This window comes from Larus michahellis, chromosome 13 (assembly GCF_964199755.1).
Source record: "Larus michahellis chromosome 13, bLarMic1.1, whole genome shotgun sequence".
Taxonomy (NCBI): domain Eukaryota; kingdom Metazoa; phylum Chordata; class Aves; order Charadriiformes; family Laridae; genus Larus; species Larus michahellis.
The window spans coordinates 11,579,874-11,601,547 of NC_133908.1; the positions used below are offsets into that span (position 1 = coordinate 11,579,874).

At 44.6% G+C, this 21,674-nt stretch overlaps 2 protein-coding genes across 7 annotated transcripts; one reads left to right on the forward strand and one right to left on the reverse strand.

Moving 5' to 3' along the window:
* Positions 1–1,349: 1,349 nt before the first annotated feature.
* CDK2AP1 (cyclin dependent kinase 2 associated protein 1) lies at positions 1,350–17,159 on the forward strand. Of its 5 annotated transcripts, none has more exons than XM_074605838.1 (4): positions 1,350–1,986; positions 11,965–12,071; positions 12,919–13,045; positions 15,847–17,159. In XM_074605838.1, the coding sequence occupies exons 1-4, from the start codon at positions 1,779–1,781 to the stop codon at positions 15,912–15,914; spliced, it is 510 nt and encodes a 169-aa protein (XP_074461939.1). In that variant the 5' UTR covers positions 1,350–1,778; the 3' UTR covers positions 15,915–17,159. The 5 variants fall into 5 exon arrangements, with proteins under 5 accessions (XP_074461939.1, XP_074461940.1, XP_074461942.1 ...); XM_074605839.1 differs by lacking the exon at positions 1,350–1,986 and adding an exon at positions 2,342–2,615 and having other exon boundaries at positions 15,847–16,477; XM_074605841.1 differs by lacking the exon at positions 1,350–1,986 and adding an exon at positions 2,399–2,822 and having other exon boundaries at positions 15,847–16,477.
* On the reverse strand, positions 16,616–21,637 carry MTRFR (mitochondrial translation release factor in rescue). Of its 2 annotated transcripts, none has more exons than XR_012589695.1 (4): positions 21,551–21,637; positions 18,969–19,279; positions 17,274–18,257; positions 16,616–16,936 (listed from the first exon to the last, which is right to left on the reverse strand). XR_012589695.1 is itself a non-coding variant. In XM_074605836.1 (4 exons), exons 2-3 carry the CDS (start codon positions 19,242–19,244, stop codon positions 18,045–18,047), a joined length of 489 nt encoding a protein of 162 aa, XP_074461937.1. In that variant the 5' UTR covers positions 19,245–19,279; positions 21,551–21,637; the 3' UTR covers positions 16,616–16,936; positions 18,012–18,044. The 2 variants fall into 2 exon arrangements, 1 of the variants encoding a protein (XP_074461937.1); XM_074605836.1 differs by having other exon boundaries at positions 18,012–18,257.
* Between the last annotated feature and the right edge of the window lie 37 nt (positions 21,638–21,674).

Consider the following 21,674-nt stretch of genomic DNA (forward strand, 5'->3'; position numbering starts at 1 on the left):
GCTCAGAACAACTCCCATTTCGCACTCACTTGGCGTGACTGTAAACAACTGCACAGCAGAGGAAAATCCCGGAGCAGCATGCCCCTCGCCTGCAGGGCTTTGCGGGCCTTCCAGGAATCGACAGAAAGGCAGTTATTTACAAATCTGGGAGCGAAGCTTTAGGGATGCAACGTTCTCATCACATACTGCTGGATGTGAGGGTTTACCAGTGCAATCTTTCAGGGCCCTAAGAAGAATTACATGTTAATTCCACGCCTGGGGCTCTCCAGTCCACTCTCTCACAGACCAGAGTGTGGGTCAGTTGTTGTACGGGTAGTCTGTGCCACTCTGGGCTTCGCCACGATGGCTGGAGTCACACACTCGGACTGGAGATAATACACAAAATCGTAAAAAGATCACATATTTCATGTGTTATCACTCATGATTTTTAGATATTTCTTTCACGCAGTCGCTAGGGTATGAGCCAGGGGGATTCAAAGGCTGGCTCACTTTTCCCACTCTGCCTCAGTTCTCCTTTATGCAGTGGAAATCATCTAATTGCTCCATGACTTATTTCCGTGTCTCTGCGATGGAGATGCTGCCTGCCTCCCTCTGCAGGGCAGCCCACGGTGGGAGATACCATGGGCCTAAATCCGTGTCACTTACAAGGAATGTCCCTGACTTCCATGGAGCAGGATCGGGCTCTGTGTGTTTGCTGTCACCGGCATTAAGAGCAGTATATAGCCCTGGATGGACATTAATTAGCATGTGCAAAAAACCTACCGAGTACCTCACCGATCTCAGGGGGGCTCCTGGTGAGATAGACATGTGGGTCCTGTGGGTCTCAGGCTGAGCTGTGTACAGGAGTGGTTGTCCAGGTCCCGAGCAGTAATACCGGTGTAAATCTGGAGTAATTTAATGATTATAGAGCTGTGTTTGGGATTAATGGACAGAAGGAGCGAACCTGAGTATCTCGCAGTGAAAAGGATGCGTTCTAGAGTGGCAGACACAGGCTGGAAAGATTAATAATTTAACCTGTAAATTTATAATTAATTTTTTTTTTTGTGGGGAAGTTTTATTGCTGCTTGCAATCTAGAGAATGAGTCAATTATCAACGAGATTCGTATTTATTTTTTAATCCCTCAGAAGCTGCAATCTACATTAACCTTCAACCTTCGAATGAAGAGAAATAGTGGTTTGAAAGAAAAAAAAAAAAGCCATGACAGATTTTTCCTTGGCGGCATCTAGGGGAAAAAAAAATTATTCTTTTATTCTAAAATTATCAACAGGTATTTTCCATCGAAATTAGCGCGGGGGGGGACGGACGGGGACACGGGAAATAAACCAGAGGTGAAGGGCTGATGTGAGGTGAGGGGGGGAGGCGGGAAGGCAGCGACAGCCGGGCCACCCTGAGGGACGCCTCAGCCTTCCTCCCCTGACAGGGGCCGTCGGCCGCGGCCCCCCCCGCCGCACGGCGCCGGCAGAGACGATTTAAATGAGAAGTTGTGCCAAAACTTTCCGAAGTTAATTAAAACGTCCCCCCCCGCCCCCCCCCCCTCCTTTCTCGCCGTCGCCGGGCTCCCCGCCGCCCGCCCTCCCCTCCCCGCCCGGCTCCTCTCACGGCGGCGTCCCTGAGGGGAGCTCCATTGTCTGTGAGGGGATGTCCGCAGCACCCCCCGCCGCCGCGCCCCCTCCGCGCCCCCTCCGCGCCGAGGTGCGCGGGGCGCCGGGCCGCCGCGGTGGGTGGCTGCCTCGTCTCCCCCAAAGTTTTTGGATCCGCGTCTCCTCATGATGTATGGATGATATATTGCATTGTGGGTGTCAATATAACTGACGGCCATATTTGCCGGTGCTGCTACTGCTGTAAACAACCCAAAGTGTCTGGGAGACACGGAGACGCTTCACTGAATTTCAGGACGCTTCTCCTCCTCCCGCTGGCCATGTCTCTGGGAATGTCTTACAAGCCCAACTTGAACGCCCACATCCCCGGGACTCCCCTCAACCCGGGTAAGTCCGCGGCGGCAACTGGGTGGCAAGTTTGGGAGGCGTGCGGCGGGGCGCCGCGGTGCCGCACCGGCACCTGGGGGGGGGGAGGGAAGCCCTGGACTCGAGTTTTTGCCCAGTCCGGTACGGCGGGGCAACGGCTCCGCGCCGCCATTACCAGCGCCCGCCCGCCGGCCGGGCGCCCTGAGCCCTCACCGCGGCCGCCCCTCCGCCGAAGCGCCGCGCCCCCCGAGCCGGCTCCGCGCCGCCGCCGCTCCGGGGCTCCGGCCGCCGGGTTTCCTCCATGCTCGGCTCCCCGGGGCGGCTGATTGATCTGGATCAGGAATATTCCGCCGGCGCCTCAGCGAGGACCGCTGCTGGCGGGACGCCGCAAGTGCCGCTCGCACCGCGCCTCGCCTCGCCTCGCCTCGCCTCAGACGCGCGGCCGCCCAGCCGCTCTCCTCAGGCGGAGGGGCCGCCCCGGCCCGCTCTCCTCACGCCGAGGAGCCGCCCGGGACCCCCGGCCACGCACCCTCCGCCGCCGGGGGGGGGACCGCCAGCGCCTCAGGGGATCCTCGAGCACCGCTCCCCCCTCAGAGCCTGCCGGTTCCGCGGAGCAGCCCGGGCGGAGGAGCCCTCTCTGCTCGCCGGAGGTTTTTTGGAATGGGGGGGCGGCAGTTGCTCTTTATTTCTTACAAAAGCCCTTTTTAAAAAATCATGTCTCTTCCTTGGATCTGTACCGGAGTCTTTCCAACTTTCCTCTCTAAAAAGTTTCCTTGATGGCATTAACTTTTCTTTTTTTCCCCCAACATTTCCCCCCCCCCCTTTTTTTTTTTGTTTTTCCTCCCTAATTTCCGAAGGTAACAGCAGACGAGTGTTTTTTCTTGCGCTGAGGTGTTTGCTGTAGGAGTGGGTCTGGGTGGCGGGCAGCGTGTGTAAATCGGTGCAGCCTGAACAAAGCCGCAGCAGCAATTGCTTCGCTGTGGGATATTTGGAGGGGATCTCGCTAATCTGCGCGCGCCGGCTGGTGTTAAACAGAACCAAAATGGAGAAGTTGGTTCTGACTTAATAAAATAATACTCCCATCTCCCTTCCCCGCAGCCCCAGCCTGCAGGGCTGGCATCAGACCATCCGCAGCCAGAAATAAGGCTGATTTTCCTTTTTTTTTTTTCTTTTTTTTTTTTCCAGAAAGGAAAGTTTTGCAGTTGGGTTTAGGAGGGAGGGAAATCTGCCTGGGTGATTTTTTTTACAGCGCCGTTTGTGGTTGTAAATCCTGGGAGATTGCTGAACGAAAGGGATCGACAAGATACACCTCTATTCTAGCTACCAGGAGAGTGGCACAGTCTTATTTTACTGCAAGGAATCGTCACCAGCTGGTGGATGAACTCAGGTCCCTGTGCCTCAGACACTTCGATCCTGCGTGGATCTGAGCTCGGGGGGGCTGCGAGCACGTCAGGGCTTGGTGTGCTGGGGCTGTGTGTGGGGAGCACTGTGGGCCCTAGCGCTGCTCTGCAACGGGGTCAGGAAGCAGGGGATGTGCTGAGGATTTTTTGACAAAAAGCAGAAGTGTCACCGGAGGAAAAAAAAAAAAAAAAGAAACAAAACAAAGCCCAGCAAGGGAAACCGTTCTCCTGTCGGCTCCCACGAGAACCTGTGCCTTTCTCTCTGGAACAGCCGTAAAATTGCAGGGAAAACAAAGGTGGTATTTTGCGATGGTGGGTGAGGGTTGGGGATTAGGTCATGCTTGGGGGGGGCTCGGGGTCTGGCTGCTCTGTGAGCGAGGACTGCGAAACCCCGGGTCAGCCGTGCCGCTCACAATGCGAGCTGAGTGGTGAAGTTTCTGTCTCCGGTCCTCTTGCTGCCGTGTCTGTGTGCTTTCTAACGCTCCGGCTGCGATCAGGGTTTTAGATTCTTTCATGCAGTTCTGTCTTTCCCTTCCCCCCCACCCTCCCCGCTCCTTTTTTTCCCTCGTAATGGCAAGTTAGCAGCAGTTTGCTGTCATGCTGGAACTATTCTTGTCTAAGTTGTCCTCTCTTCTGAGTTCGGATCATCCTCTACACCCCCAGTATCTTTTCAATGAAAGAACGTCCTCCTCGGAATCCAAAATGGGCTCTCTCTTCCCTCCCTGTCTTCTGCCATTATCCTCACGCACCAGCTCTTCCTCTAGCTAGTGGTATTGCCAGCACCGTGGCCTAAGGCCAAGGGAGTTAGACAAAGCAGTCCTTGCAGTTGCACATATCGCATTCAGAGTGATATGTCTGCAAATGGCCCCCTCCTTTCTGGAGCTTAATTCTGAGTTGAAGGAGGTTGCTTCTCTATTGTGCTTAAATTAAATGCCCCCCAGACAGGAGTAGGAATCCTAGGTTTGCTTCCAAACCTGGGGTGAAGGACACCCCCCCCCCCCGCCCCGTCCTGCAGAGGAGAGGAAAACAGGAAATCTGTCCCTTTTGGCCTGAAATCAGCCCTGCAGAAGCCTCTCTGTATGAATGCTGAATATTTTGGTCGCGGCCGACGGAGGGCTCTGGGCAGCTGTGGATCTCACAGGGATTTTCCTCTGGGAGGTAATGCTGCTTCCCTGCAGTGCAGGGCTTCTGGTGCAGGAGTATTTGGAAAGGCAGTGTCAGCTCCTGGAGCTGCGTCCTTGCTGCAGAGCTAACTCCTTTCAAGTTTAGGCTGAGAGTGGCCACTCTGCAAAATCGTTTTTAAACTGCTTTCAGCAAGGGGATCGGTGAGATGAAGCAGTTGTGGTTGGTGGGTGACTGAGCTCTCTTCTTGCACGGGAGCATGCTGGGGAGTCAGCAACCTGGGCTGAAGTCCTGAGGGAGAGGAGCTGGCTGGGGGGGAGGAAATATGGGGAGGAAGGCTCCGTGGGTTGTTGGCAGATCTGGGGATGACAGCGGGTGAGGAAAATGCAGCTGCTCCGCAAGTGACTCAGGATGCTGGAAGCATCCGGGTGCTGACTCCTCTGCCTTACACCAGGCTGAGGGAAGGAGAACGTGTTGTCGCAGCAGAATTTGGTGCCTCTTCCTCTTCCCTGTTGCCCAGGTCAGTGGTGCCGCTTGACCCAGGGTGTCTGCAACCAGGCTTGCAGCAAGTTATTAGCCACCTTCCTGGAGGGCTTGCGCTCTGGGAATTGTGCCCCTGCTGTAGCACCTCAGGCTGTTGGTTCCAGACTGTCTGTTCTTGGGGAGACCGATTTAATCTCCTGCACAAGCAGCTTCTCTGCCTGGGCAGTAAAAAGGCACTCTTAGGGGCCTGCGATGCTGTGGCTCTGCCTTCCCAGCCTCACCTGACCCTGCAGTATTCCACAGGAACCTCTGCTACCCTTTCTAACAGCCATGTTTTGATTTGTTTGTATTCTCTTGCTTATCGTACTGAATCCTGTGAAGTACTCTTTCCTCCTCATCTGTCTTGTGTTTCTTATTGTTTAACCATTTCTCTGTAAGAGGGCCAGCTGCTGAGCTGAGGTGAGGTAGAGCATCTCCATTAACTTCAGGGGGACCAGAGAGATTTACACCAGATGTGAACTGGTCTGTAGTTTGTCTTTCCCCTTGTATCCATGTGTTTTCTGGCTCTGTGGATATTCACCGGCATTCCTATTTTGTTCAGAGTTTGCATAGGTCAGAGAAAAGAAGTTTTAAGATGCAGAAGCCATCAGAAACAGCTTGGGATTTGCCTTTGGTTTTATTCTAATTCTTGCAAAATGTCACGTTTGCAGATAAAACCCTGTTCCTGTAATAAAGCTTAAAAACTGTTTTATGTAGGACCTGGAAAAACAAATTCCAGCAGACTGTGACAAGGGAAGGAGCTGCCTCTTGGCTCCACATGAACAAGTGGTGGCCTGTACAACAGGTACTGCTGTAGCTGAGGACCAACAGGGCTGTCAGTGCACCTGCTGCACCTCACAGCACCCAGGAGTTTCTTGGTGAAAAGTGCAAATTCTCGCTGAGAGGTGAAGCAAAAAGAATTTCCCTAGCTGGGGCTGTAGCTTGCAACTGGAGAGACCAATTTCATTCAGTCCTGAGAAATGATACCAAGAGCACTAGGCCATTCCTTATATTATTAAGACTGCAGTGCAGACTTGCATAAGCACATGGCTTGCTTATCGCCCTTTACAGAGACAGCTTATGTTTGATATTGTTGTCCGTATTGAGAGGTGGTTTTTGGAGTGGGGGTACTGGAAAGAATACAGTTTGTAGGCAGAGCAGAGAGCAAAGTGTTCATGCAGAGGGGATAATTTCTAGGAAATACACTCCCCCCTCCAATTAAAACTGAAATTTGTTGGTTCCCTGATCTCTTTGAAGTCTATGCGAAGTTAAAAATGACCTGCTAAGCATGTTTCAGAAGTAGCAATTTTCAAGTGGACTTGTTTGGACACTTAGAAAACTGGCATTTTTGGCTTTGTCTACCGGAGCGTTTAGCTTCAGAGCAACAGTATGGTTTTCACAATCAGCGAATCTTCTCATCATTCCCATCCATCTCATGTTGGTTGAGTTGCAGAGCGGTTTTGGTTGATGCTAACTTGATTAATTTTGGATAAAAGTGAACCAGTAGCTGTGCTCCAGTTGTGCACCGCTAATGCTCCCTCCCTTAGCAGGAACACAAGGGTCCAAACCAAAGATTGGACAGCTTTGAACCATACCCACAATACAGACACTTAGCTGTCGGGGGGACCAGACTAAAACCTAATCTTAAGTCTTACCCATTCACCCCAACTGCATGTGATATACATGTACCAAATGCTTTAATCTTTTGATCCTTTCCTGTTGTGCGAAATAACTTGCTGGTGTAGAAATAGCCCATGTCTTAAGCTAGAAAAAAAGAATGGTGGGGAGTCCAAGTGTCTGGTTTTTCCGATTTAAAAAAAAATGGCAGGGGGGTAGGAAGAGGAGACATAAAACATGACCGTTATCCACATGGAAAGATTAAAAAGAACGAGAGTGCTAGAGGAAAGGCCCAGAGTGTGACAGATCAAAAGAGCAAGGCCTCTGGCTGTTACAATAAAGAATGTCCTAGTTCTTGAGAACGTATTTATGCATGTGCACTCTGGATTTTTTTAAAAGGAAATATTTCTATTCAAAGAAAGGTCTGTTTCTACCACAAGGGCTGTTTAAGGGGGAAATAGTGGGTGAAAATATAGCTTTCACAGGCAGTGCTATAAGGAATGTTTTGTGCAAATGAGAACAGGGACCATGATTTTAAATTAAAAAATTTATTGGAAGGTTGGGGGAAATGGGGGCTGTCTGTTTTTGCTCTGGGTTGGCAACTCCTGTAGAGTTCAGTGTGTGGCTTGGCTGTGCAGCAGATCCGCTTGTGTAGACATGCGTGCGGTGTCCCATGGATGGCAAGGAGTTCTTGTTGAACTTAAGCCAAAGTGCGTAGAGGGCTAAGGAATCAAATATTCTTGTAGTCAGCTAAAACACTACAACTGTGATTCAGGCTGCGTTCAAATACTTGCTCCAGAAATGGCTGTGCTGGTTGAAGTTGTTACCATTCCCCTTGTGCTTGAAGATGCCTCGCAATGTACGTTGGGAAGAGCAGCTTACATGAACATTTCTCATGTGTTTTATTGCAAAGTTGTCTGGTTTAGGACAGAAGAACTTACATCCTTTCAGTTAAAATATTCCAGCCGGGTTGTCTCATACCGCATGCCGTTAGGAATCAAACTGCCATCATCTAAAGCAGATGAGGAATGTTCTCCAGTTGTGTGGCAGAGGCAGTAACCCCCAGCACTGAGCTCTATTTAAAGAAGTGATGACCGCTAGCCATCTAAGCAGCAACAGCCTTTACGTTGCAAACAACCTCAGCTTGGAGAGACTATGAAATGGAGGTAGAAGCAGTGAGATTCCACAGACTATACCATGTACCTTGGATAAACTCCAGGCTACAGGTATCTCTTCTTGGATGCTGTCATGTTCATGTGTACAGAGAGTTTGTAAAATGGCAGGAGTTTACCTGTGCAGTGTTATAGGACCTTGCAAAGTACAGAACAGTGGAGAAACAGTTATCCAATGGGGTTGGCTTTTGACTTGTCTAAGTCAGTTCTACAGGAGTAACTCGGTGAGTTGAGTAACTGTTCCTGATTTTACTTTGCTGTTTGTGAGAGTAAAACAGGGTGGCAGTTAAGCTGCGTAGGTACCATGGCATCTGCTGGGAGTGGAGCAGGTGAGAGTACCCCTGTGTTCCTGCTCCCACTGCTTCCTTGCAGGGTGCACAGTAAGCTGCCTTGCCATTAATTTTTCCAGCAAGCAGCAGCAATAGAATTAAGAATTAAAACTTAGATGAGCAAATTGGTATCGCTGCTTAGGCTTGGAGACAGTAGCAGAGGAGCTGAAGGGATCCTTACAAACCTATCAGAAATTAATGGGAAGATTCCTGGTAAGTGGGAGTTTAGGCAAACAAAGATTGACTCTAGATCCTTTGTCTCCCAGGGTAGTAATTTGGGCTCAGAGAGGCTACTGGAAGGAAGAGATTTTGACACAAAAATCTCGTTTCTGTTTGCTGTATTGTTAGACACCCCCCTCAATTAAAAAAGATTAATATTGATTAACAAGAAAATCACTATATTTTTGCGGGGAAAAATGCCTCTGGCAATCTTCTGTTTGAATACAGAAATAAAAGACATTGTTGGCACAAGAATAAATGGGTATATAAAGGGGTTTGTGTATGTTTAATTAGGAAAGTGGAGGGAGGAAAGTGTGTATATTAATTTAGGTTTTAAACAGCAGTAAGCACTAAGACAGTTTGGTATGTGATACAGTGTCACTTGAATTCGGTACCAAGCACGCTCCCTTTTCGATTCTGTCAATTCTTTACTGTCTTGTCTCCATTGTCACTTTACCGTGAGAGTGCAAGCCTCAATTTAGATCCCCCCTCCTTTTTTTTCTCTCTAGTGAATACCTAATCATCACACTGATATTTCTGACTGGGTATTGACTGTGAGACTTGCTGCCCTAATTTTTCTTGCTAACTATAATAGCAATAGCTGGTGATTTAAAAAAATTTTTTTTTTTTTTTTAATCTGAGATAGGATGTTCAGACATGCAGATGCATTTTGGGTTAATTGGGTAATAGTCCTCCAAGACCCAGGGCTTCTCCTTGAGATTAACATACAAAGTGATAGGTCAAAAAGCTTAAGGTCCGTTACACTGTGAGATGCTAATACCCCCACAATTAATTTCATTTTCATGATTGCATCGTCTTAAATTGAGGTGAAATCAAGGATTTTTCTTTTTTTTTCCCCCTCCAGCTGAGTTTGACTGGCACAACTTCTGACATGGGTGTAGGGAGGCTGGTACCATGGCCAAGTCAAATCCTTTTCTTTGTTCTCTGGGCCTGCTGCTGCTGATAAAGTGGTCGGCGCATGGCATTATGTCTTATTACATTTTTGATGCAGACTGCAAAGAAACGGGTAAACTCACCATGGTTACCACGATCTGTCATTTGGCAGGGCACGCCGTACTCAGCAATGGCCTCTAGTGTCTGCAGCACAGCTCTGCATATGTCTTGGGTACAGTAGACAATACTGCACTCCCGGCTGCTGAAGCGACGTGACTCCACCAATCTGACTGCTAATTCACATCAGGAGAAATGCTCCAACTCGGCGGCAGGTTCTTACTCATAGTTGCGTACGGAAAGTTCTTGCTTGTTTTTGCCATTCAGTGTTGACTGAGTCACTGCTGGACTCAAGCTCCCATGCTGAGACCAACTACTGCCCAGCGCAGCCCTGTATGTTGCTGGCTTTCACATCTGTGAAACTTTCCTGGTTGGCTCCTAGATTCACTGCTTTGATTTGTTTGGCACATCACATTTCTAGTAGGGTTTTCTTTCTTATCTGGACATACCCTACTGTGTTATTTCCTAAAGACCAAGCACATGTCATTGCTTACATCAACATAATCTGAAACAATCACTAAATTATCTGCTTTATATTATCATTAACTGATAAGGTGGTGATAAACTGTTTTTTGTTTTGCATGGGCTGCAGCTAAGGTTTGCTCAGGGGGTAAAGAAGGATTCCTGAGCCTGGCCGTTGGAGTCCTTGCCTTAATTCTGAACCAGTTTGGAGCTCCCAGGTCTTGTATGTGACTGCTTGCAATAATAGTTCAGGAACAAGTCTTTGCAGGATGGGTCTTTTTGTTTTATTGTACATGAGGAAAAATTGCTTAAGTCTTTCTCTGCTTAATTGAGGTAATTAAACCTTCCTACCTTGCAGCACAAGGAGCTCATTAATGTTTTTGAAGCATTTTGAAGTCCTTGGAGGAAAGACGCGGTTTGCTGTTGTGTCATGTTTGATAACTGTTGAAATTCAGTCATCTGGACTTGAAATATTGACTGAGTTGTACATACAGAAGTTATAATTGTGCATGCATTTTGAGCTGATAATGTGAAGAACTAATTGAGAGAATAGATGACAAGTGTGGTGTTCCTTCACAGTGCCATGCTCTATAGGTGTGTTGTTTAGTTTTCTGGGGTTTTACTATGCTTTAGCAAAGTGTGACAATTAGCTCCATGTAAAACCTTAGCGACGGAAATGCAGATTGTAATGCCATAAAATTTAGCAGCTTAGTTAAAGACAAAGAGAAACCTTGCTTTTTTAAGGTGACCTAGTGACCAGCCCAGTTTGCCTTTTTTAGGGTTTTACATCTGGTTAACTAGAAAAATTAAGAACACACTCTTTTCTTGTAAAGATGACAACACCACAGAGGTATCCTGCGATTAATTCTGAAGTGGAAATAGACTTCCCAACTGAGAACAAGAGTCTATCCACTGTCCTCAGCATGGCTTTTTACAGTGTAACTGCTGGCTTGCTCTTTTTGTAGTGAGGGGAAAATGTGAATTAAATAATTTGCAACTTTAAAACAAAGCTAGAGATTTACATAGTTCTGAGCCCCAGTGACTTTTAGCATCAGTTTAATTTAGATTTAAATGAAGGCTGGTAAATGAGATCTGTTCCTCATATGAAAGACAGTTGGGAATTTTCAGCAAAGTAGTTTGTAAGGGGGGAGACTTTTTCAGACAGCAGGCAGTCTGTGCCCACAGGCAAAGACAGCAGCATCAGCGGATGCAGGGGCACTTCAGCTGCAAGAGTGAACAAGTTGGATGGTGTAATGCTCCCTTAGTCCTGAGTGTACAGTCCATAATCAGCAGGTCCTCTAGCACTGTTGTGAAATGGGGAGCATAATTAAGCCCCCTAAGAAAAATTTAGGTTCTTACCGTTGAAGGTGAGGGGGAAAAAGTGTTTTGATTGCTCATTTGTGGAGTGGTTTGTCAATGATCACATTAGTCTGTTTCCGAACTCTTGGTTGACTCAGAACCCTGTAGATCTGAATATAATCTTTTATAACTTTACAAAAAGTAACCGTAACCCAAAATGATGTTCTTTTTCCTTTGGTTTACTTACATAACACAACTTGACTGTCTAAAAACATTTGGTGTCACACAAAGAGGAATAAAGGTAGCACTCGTCACCTCTGATGTCAATGAGCAGCAGATGTGATGTACCTCAACTGACTGTTCCCTTGGAATAGTTTTGGCATTGGCTGAAAATAGTACTGAGGGTAACTTGCATTGACCATGTAATGACACTTTGAGTTGCAAAATTACTTTCAGATAACTTGCACTGAAAAAGTAAAAATAGCACAGTACACTAGACTCATCTATGTGGAATGTATATATGCAAAAATAGGGCTCCTTAATATTTACAGTTTGTCTAGGCAGAACAACCTGTCATGTTACTCTCTGCTTCACTTTTAGGCAAACAATTTGCACTGATAATGTTGCAGACTGTGCTATTTTCAAATGTACAGCAAATGTTAGAGAAGCATTAATTTAACCATTCTCTTCCTAGCAAATAGTGTGACTCTGAAATGGCATTAGTGGGCTTAGACAAAGGTGAGCAGTCACAGCTTTAGAAAAAAGTGATCTAAATTGTGTTCCAGTGTAACAGATTAATTAATCTTTAGATAATAACAGATTTTTTTTTTCCTTTTCTCTTCACAGCTGGGAGTGTTCACTCTCCCTCCACAAGTATGGCAACATCTGCGCAATATAGACAGCTTATAAATGACTACGGACCCCCATCTCTAGGCTATACACAAGGGATGCAGGTAGAGCTCTGCTGCTTGTTTTTCTTTAATCAGATCACTGACCCTGCTTCTGCATAGTAGTGTGGATTGTGGCCTGTAATCTGAGGTGTTCCTCCCTCCCACGAAGATTTGAAATCAAACCCAAATGGCAGACTGATTCATCGCACATGTCTTGGGATCAAATTAGACTGAGCAGTGCTGAGTGAGATTGGTTACTAATTAACTGTTAGTCCCATCCCTTCTGAGTCACAGTGAAACACATCTTATGTTCTGGTAGTAAGGGCTCTAACATATTTTTAAATTATTTGTTTAAAAAAATTAATATTCCTGTGCTGGTTTTCTTCAGCAAAATTATACTCTAAAATTTAGTCTCGTGAATTGTGTGTCCTGTGGGCAGTATCAGGAATCCGGTGGTAAACTTTCCGTGAAATGTGTTTGACTTAACAGGATTTCCCTTATCATCTGGGCAGTTTTGTGTGTATCTTTCTTACTCTCCCTGCCTACCTAACTTCTCCACAAAATACACACCTAAACATTGATAAAAGCATAGAGAGAGTCAAATACGCAGTTTTCAGTTTTCTGTTCTTGCAGGACTGTTTTAACTTCTGTTTCACCTAAGATCCCAATCTTACAGCTGCATCCTTCCAGTTGATCCCAATTTTTGAAGGGCACATAGCATTGTGTCCAACCGTAGCAACAACTGCAAAAAGAAAATCCTGTTCATATTAAAAAAACCTGAAATTTTATTTTTTAAAAAAAGCGGCTTCCAGGGCTATTTCCGGTCCTCCATGAATTTCCAGTTGTTGTTTGTTGTAATTGTTTTGGTTTTAGCAGTATTTAATTGAGACTAATCTACTTTCTACTACAGGGTACCAGCAGCAGTCAAGTACCGCAAAGCAAATATGCAGAACTTCTAGCTATCATAGAAGAATTAGGAAAAGAGATTAGACCCACATATGCTGGGAGTAAAAGTGCGATGGAGAGGCTAAAAAGAGGTAACGTTTAAATTCATTTAAAACAAAATAATTGTGTCACATATACTTTGTGCACTGACTGCTTGTATACAGCTTCATGACAACTGTTGCCTTTGAAAGGAATCAGCTGTCTTGAGCTCATCATGAAACCAGGTGTATTAATGAGCAACTGAAACCTTGGGATACTCTAGTCATGCTGTATTTGATAGATCAACCAGTGACCAAATGTGTTTCATGTGTACAAGGGGAGTTTCAGTTAGTAATTCAAACCTTATTTTAGAACCCTTAAGGTGTCTAATGGATATGTTCGTCTAGGTTCCTGGTGACTGACTTGCCCCTTCAATTCCCTTTTCTCCCCAGTTTTCAAAAAATACAACCAAGCATTGTTTACTTTTTGTCATATACATCATCCATCTACTTGACCCAAGAGTCTTTACTAAAGTGCATTTCGCCTAAAGAAATACTACGTTGTGGTAATTCACACTAAGGCTGGTGGAGAGAAGATCTGAAAAAAAAAAAAGAAAGAAGAAAACGTTGTCAGTGAAGGCTGTTGAGATCGAGATGTCAAACATACACCTTCCTCCTCTCTGCAGAGTGCTGGGCTGCTTAGGTGCCATTACCTGCTGTCAAGTGGATGTCATTAAGAGTCCACTAGGAACGGACATAGAAGCTTTTAGGCCTGGCTGATGAGGTCTCTCTAGCTTTGCTTTGTCAGCTAAAAGGGGTAATAAATGCCCTTTCCTTGCAGTGTAAAAGAAACCCCCGCATGCCCCGCTGCTGACATCAGCTTGACATTGTCCTCTGCAGGGGACGTGCAAGGGATATTTCTGAAGGAGCAGTGGGACATTCCACTGCTCTAGCTCCTGAAATGACCCTGAAAGGCCATCGACCACAGTTGTGCTGGCAGTTCTGCCCTTTGCCAGGATAGTGTAGTTACCTTTTCTTCCCTGTCCTCGGTCCGTGTGCTGAGTTTGGCTCATGCATTCAACCGTGAATGGGTAACAGACTAACTTCACCACCTTGCAAATCCCCCTTAGGTTTACCCAAGACTACAAAGCTTTATTTAAGGCTCAACCATTATGGGAGAGTAATATATCTGCCATGACATGCAATAAAATGACTAGTAGCTGTTCTGGGAAAGGATGCAATAAAGTCTGCTGATGAGTGGTAAGTGGAATCTGGCCCAGCTAAAATCAATGTTGCTGGAGTCTCTCTTTATTGTATTGCCTGAGTCAGTGTTAATAGATCATGAATGGCAATAGGCTAATGGGGACAACTTGAGAGAGACTGGGAGAGATGCAGATGTTCTCCGAACTGAATGGTTCAGTTCAGTGAGGAAAAGTTGTTTTGCTGCTTCTTGTAGTGAGTATTTAGTTTGTTGGCTAATGTAGGTTTAAGATTCAGTGCTGCCACTGTGATTTACCAGTGTTGCAAAGAATCCTAAATAAATACTTTTTGCTGCCATCTTTTGGTCACAAGCATACCTCTCTTTCCATTTTGGGAGCCTAATGGCTGCAGGAGAATGTGCGAGAGCAGAAGTGACTGAGGGTAGCCATGTGACGGCAGCCTCCATGGCCGCGTGGAGGTTATTCCTGAATAAAGTCCCTGTCCCCAGCTCCACCCGCTCCGAAGCACAGAGGCTACTGACCTCTAAAACTGGCCAAATTCCCAGTGTTCTACATAATTCAGGGTAGTTCTGCTGCATAAACTGGGCGTCCTGCCACCAGATCCAGGTCTAATGCACTGCTTTGAGTAGGCGTTTCTGCATCCCACAGCTGTGGGATGCAGCTTTACTTGTCTGTGTCAATTTAACCCTCTGCAAAGCCTTGCGCCTGTCAAGTCCCAAGTCAGTACTCCTTGGATGTAAAGGCTGTTGCTGTGATCTGGACTAGCAGCCCTCTAGAAACAGAATCCATTATCTCCACATAGAGATTAAACCTCATCTATTGCCTTATTGTCCTTTCTCCACCTTGTTAAGGAGCATCATTGAGCAGAGAAATCGCCTTCTATCTTGTCCTGTCAGTAAAATATAAGCTCGTTTGTTGTAGAAAAATCTGTCCGTCTCTCATTTTAAAATCTATCTCAAGCTCTGTTCTTTCAGCAGCTCTGTGAACATGAATCTAGATTTAGTTCCAGGATTAAGAATCAAGGTCCAGATTGCTGGAACTCAAGGCAACAGGACTCGTAGTGGAAAATTCCACATTATGTCTATCAGATGAGAGTAGATATGGCAGCATGTAAAGTGGTGATGATTTACACTGGGAGCTGAGCCAGTGTTAGGAGGTAACTTTTTGCACACACCATAAAATTTTCTTCTTATTCTTACAAGAGACACAACTTGTGTTTAAGCAGTGTTATGAAGGCTTGAATTTTGATGCATCCTCTCAGATGAGAATTATCCCAAGGTATTATGACTTAGAGCTTGCTAAAATGACTCCCCAAATAACTTTGCTTTTTTTTCATTCCACTGTAGCAAGATAATTTACAGGTAGGCAAGATGATTTTTTTTTCTTTCTAGTTAAGTCTCTGATTTTAAATAGGCCTGCACTGCACATTAAAATATACCTGTCACTGCAGACCTACACATCTTATCATGCTTTGATTCCTGGTTTAAGTCACTTCTCAATTTATAATGCCAGGTTGGGAAAGCAAACTTGTTTAGCAGCAGCTGATGTTTGGGAAGTGAGGGATCTCTCCCTTTTCTGAGGCATGCTCTGGTAGCCTTGGCAACTCAGGACAGAAATACGTAAACGTTTCTCTGAACTGCCACTGCAAGTGTGACCTGAATGAGATGATTTAAAATATGTCCAATTCTTTTGCAGGCATTATTCATGCTAGAGGATTAGTTCGGGAATGCCTGGCTGAGACGGAACGAAATGCAAGATCCTAGCCCACTAATTCAGCTGCAAGATTTTCCATCTCTTAATGAAGAAAAAGTAACACTTATTCCTTTTGACTCTTGAAACATTCAGACAAATTCCTTTATTTTGAATGTTTTACCTTTCTTGTTTTGCCCTTACAAAAATGTATAGTTAAGAATGAGAAAACAAGGATTTTTCAACTTACTGAGGGTTTGCATTTTGTAAAGACGTTAAAACTCCCTAAAATGTTTCTAATACATGAAAACTGAACTGCATGCAGAGGAATGCTCTTTCTCTCCCAGGCTATATTTCAGTTCTCTTCTTATCCAGCCACAGCCTCATTCTGTTTTTTTTCCTTTGACTGTATTCACTTAACCCCAAACTGTCAATCTTTCAAAGTTTGACATAAGCTCTAAGGATTTTTTTTAATAAATGCAGAATAGCATGCTGTACCTAGTAGTCTGCTAAGTCACAAATTGTCATACAGCATAGACCCTGCTTAGAAATAACCTTTCCCTTCTTTTATTTTTCCTTTTTTGTTCATTTTGCATAAACATTTGCATGACTGTTAGTGCTTTGAAGTCCATTTAAAGTGCATGAGTTACATGGAAAATAGGGAAACCTATTAAATAATAACAAGGTCCTGGAAAGCTAATTTCTACATTAAGGCTGGAGATTTCAGTTTAAAGTTTGCCAAAAAAAGGAAATTCTGGATAAATTACTAAAACTGTTATTTGCATCTTTGTATGTATTTATTACTTGACGTAATAAAGCTTATTTTCATTAACAATTTGTATTAAAGCTATGTACAGTCACTTTAATCATACTCCATGAACAGGAACTCTCAACAGATAAAGATTTAACCTTCATGCAGGAGGCTCAAGTTCAGGAACAGACAAGGGAAAGGGCCTGCAGATTGCTGGAGAGTTTCCATCCATGGTACACTCCAGATGCAGTCGAACTCTGTGAGAAGGTGGTATAGTTGGTAGTAGTCTCTACTGCTTTCAAAGTATTGTCGAAGGTGAGAACTCGGTGGCAGCCAGTGAGGATGCTGTCCAAGAACGAAAGAGAAATTCTGGTTAAGCAATTAAGAGTTCTTAACAGGATCAAAATAGGAAAGTACACTTCATTAGTTGCTCCAAAGTAATAGTAACAAAGGAAAAGCAGCTGCATGTGTTTGCATAAAATGTGAAACTGTCAAAATGAGTGAAGATACCAAAATGCCCAAGCTTAACTGTAGCATAGCATAAACATAATAAATGAACTCAAATTCACTATTGTACAGTCAAATCTGTATCCTAAGGAAGATGTGATATCTGGGACATCTAATACTTATGGACTTATGGATACTTGAAGAAAATACAGTATTAAGAAGCAAACTTAATTACTTCACAACTTGGATGAACTGGATTCCGTTGCGTTGGCCGGCAGCTTCCAACATGTGGTGTTTAACTGTCATGACCCGGTTCTACCTTTGAACGGGAAGACCATGACTGACCAGCCCTCACTTGCAGGAGTGCCTTCCTCCCCAATGCTCTTCTCCACTCCAGATAAGATTGTAAAGTTTCTGTTTAAATTTCATTCAGAACTGAGTAGGACAGAGCATTTGTTCAGCTAACAGATCTAAAGGAGGCCACCAGTGACTGGTGTCTCTTCTATCAGCATGTCTGTGTACCCCATCAGAACCAGTATCTAAACCTGGGCACTGTTTATAGAGGATTTGTGTCAGCAGAGGCATTGACTGGGTAAGGATGGAAAGTTATAACCTCTTAGGGCTGTTCTCCATATGTATTGGAACTGCTACGAAGCATCATAAGGTATCATCTGGGCAGAAGGAGATCTACTGAATTTTTTTTGTCTCCATTAACAATGGCGGAAAGTTTATAGTTCCTTTTTAACAAGGATTGGTTTATCATCTTCTGAACTTGGCAGAAAAACTGATTGCTAAATGTGATTAATGAGATGATGGCAGACAGCTGTAGGAGTGAATACATGACTGCTTTTATCACTTCGGTTTTACAGTAATAGCAGGTCACTGCTCAGTATTTCAGTTGTGCTTACGAAGCCCTACATCATCTGTTAGCTTGAAAACTGTGTTTAGGTATAACGACAAACCTTTCCCTTACCCTACTATGGCAAGTCAGTATTTTATGTGTTTATTATTTCTTATCCAATTGTTGCATCTCTTTCAAATGCTTTTTCCTTTCTAGGTTTTCCTTTGCTCTTCTTTTTTTCTCCTGCTTCTTCTTCTCTGATGCTTTCTTCTCTTTAAAAACATCACTATCTTCACCTTTGTAGAAAAGGTCAACTTTTTCCTGCAGGATTTCTCTGGCTATCTTTCGGTTCTTCTCTGCTGATCTTGTTTGGTGACACTGAAGAAATACAATAGGACATTTTTACTGGAACTTTAACCTGTTTATTATTCTGCTTTCCCTTTCAGTCTACATATTCCTGCCACTACAATACAGAAACTCTCCCCCCACCCCCAAGCCAAGAGCATCCTCCCACCAAGAACTGCTGGGACTTTTGTATATTTTGGAGAGGTTGCCTAATAATTTTTTGCAACTGTAAGTTGTCAGATGGTTTTGCATTAATCTTTAATTCTGTCAGCGAACAAGATTGCTTCCATATTACCTTGGAAAGCTTCTTCTGAGTTTAACTTAACTGTGTCTTCCCTTTGTGATAAGACAGCAAAGATTAATTTAAAAGTATTAATCCAGAAGAAGTAGGTAAGAGTAATGCTTAAAAAGAATGCAAAGTGAATATGATCAACTGTTAAGGAAGACATTGTAAGTACCTCACAAGAAGGATAAGAATGTGACAGCTGCCACTGAAAGGCAGCTACAATGAAGATGCATTTCATTGAAAACTACAAAGTAGTACTGCATGTCAAAGCCAGGAAGATCAGCTATGACCCCAACTTTATTTATCTACTGATAGACAAAACTGCTGCTTGCTGAGATTGTTTACAATACATATAAACTTCTCCTCCGGGACATTTGCACTGTGATTATGCTTTACTGTGAAAGCAGACATGGAAGACATGATGCGATTCCTGACTTAATGAAGTAAAATCTGAATACCTTCACTACAATCCCAGATGGAATATGCTTCAATACAACACAGTTGTTTGTCTTATTTGTAGCTTGACCTCCTGGGCCATCACCTCTTACAAACTGTTCTTCTAATTCTGCCTCCGTTAGCTCAAGGAGATTGAAAGAGGAGTTCTTTCCTGCTGCCTGAAGTAAGGGCACTCTGGGCAGAGAAAATTGCTGCTTCCTCAAAATCCATGGTCTCCATGACGGTGTTCGTATTTCTCTCAGTAAGAATGTAAAATGAAATAAACTTGGAACATTCATACGGAAATGAAGACACAGTTTCTCTGGAATGAAACCTGAAATAGAAGTGGGGAATGAAGTTTACCATGAGAATCCTTGTTTTAAGATGATCTAGCTTAGCTTAGCTAGGCTGGAGCAATATTTTTATATTCAGATTGATTTTCAAGGATATTTGAACTGGTTTCATAGGCATTTGCCTTGAAATATTTACCATTCTGAATGGAATTTCAGTTCTCATTGCAATTAGGATTCTTAAAATAGCCATGATTATTATTTTGTTGTTGAAAGGGATGTGGAAAACAGTAAATAAATTAGTACTCCAACCAGCACTTGGAAAATATTACAGGTATCTAAAGCAAAGGAGAGGAAAGAGAGGATATTTCTATCTTGCAGTCAGACCTGTACCACGTGAGTGGGAAGCCTTTCCTGACACTCAGTCTACTTGTGGCCAGGTTGTGTCTTGCTGGCAACTCTACCTGCAATTCACGTTGACATGTGCTTGAACTACATGAGGGGAGGACAGGTCAGGGTGCAGGAATCCTCCTCTGAGGTTGCCTTAAACAGGGCTCTGAACTACTGAAAGAAGCAGTGAATTTATATTGTGTAACTGGCATAATGGCATCTGGACTTCCCATCTTTGCTGGCTTACAGTCATGGAAGACTGTAAAGAGGAGGTGGAGGGAAAACAAAACAATCAAAAAAAAAAAGAGGAACAAGATTGTATATGGAACATTTCTGTTACAAGGATATGGACATCGGAAGTCAGATCTGGCTGAACAGAGCTTGAGTAGTTTAAACAAGTCAGACTGCAAAGACGGATTTTTACCTGTAAGAATGATGCATGACTGCTGAGTCAAAACAGCCGACTAACGCTACACAGCAGAACTCTGGTATGTATATTTACAGTACAGACTGATTTATGATTTTGAGTTCTGAGATTCCTTTTTAATCCTTTTTAATGTTAGTCCAGGAAACAGTAGTCCTTACCTAAACAGATTACATGATCTAGACTTGTCTTTTGACCTTACAGAAATTCCCAGATTTTGAGGTCAGGCTCTAGCATGCATAGGATTTGGTGAGCGGTCTAATACAACCAGTGTGGAAAACTCTATTTCAAATCAGAAGTATTCTACGTTGATCCTGTTAACAAGCTTGCCCTGCTCTACTCTCGTAATTTTCTATAGAGTCTATATAGATGGAGGAAGAAGAATCAAGGAGTAGGCAGACCACCAGGTTTGCAACTACTACTTCACGTGCTGATATTTCCCAGGTCAAGTCATTAGAAAAGGCAGAAAAGTACACATGGATGCATCATCCTCATGGAGAATGAGGAATGTCAGGTTCTACTGCCATCAAATGGCACTCTTCAACAAGACATCAGGTAAGCAATTAAACCAATACATGCTGTGATGCTTGAAATATTTTATTTGATTCAGAAGAAAATACTTCAGCATGTGAAAAAGTGGCACTTAGCAATAAACATCCATAAAAGTTGAACATAGTTGTTGAAATAAAAGTAATTTTTAAGAAAGCTTTTATTGGCAAGTAAAGATGTCCACTTGGTGGCACTAGAAGGTAGTAACGGGTTTTTTTTGCTGCAAAAAAAATGGAGAAAAAATTAGCAGAACTACTACCTAGTCCTGAAGTGAACCTTTACCTGCGCGTTTAACGTGGGCTCTGCCCGTTTAAAGCAGCCTATTTTGAAAACAAGACTGACAGCTGCCCGAGCTGCCTGACCTCAGTAGGTCATCACGGTAAAAAATCGCGTCCCCTGGAAGCCTATTTCTGCTACTTGACACTACAGCCATAAAGCAAGACTAAAATGAGAAGACAGTCGTTTTCTCGGGATTTCGCTTAGCACAGAAAGTCTCCAAAAAACACATGCCTTACAATGCAAAATTAAGAATGCTTTAATTCTCAAAAAAAATAAAAAAAGCTTTGCTTATGAGACTTTTAAGCATAGATAGAGCTGCGTCAATAACAACACTAATCTCCCAGTTTTCAAACAGTTACAGAAGCGGCCGGCCGTTCTCAGCTGGGACGTCGGCGGTGACGGTGCAGCGACACCGTGATTAAACTATGTTTTAAAGTAAGTGTTTTGCTGAAAACTTTGCACAAACAACTGCATTCGCCGTCCCACACGCACGGGGAACGCAGGGAGCAGCAAGGTTTGAGCAGAGGCTCCAGCACGGCTCCACAGCCGCTGCCGAGGTGATGGCAGCGGCCGCCTCACACCCGCGGCGCAACGGTCCCTGCGCCGCCACCCCGGCCCTCCCAGGCCTGTCGCCTCCCCGCCGGGCTACAGCCACCCCGCCGCCATCGCTTACCTCAGGCGACTCTGGCCCCGCGCCGCCCCCGCCCTGCGCATGCGCGGCCCGCTGCGCCGGCGCACACCACCCTGTGCTGCCGCTCACACACCGCCTCTGCGCGTGCGCACCCCTCACGGAGGAG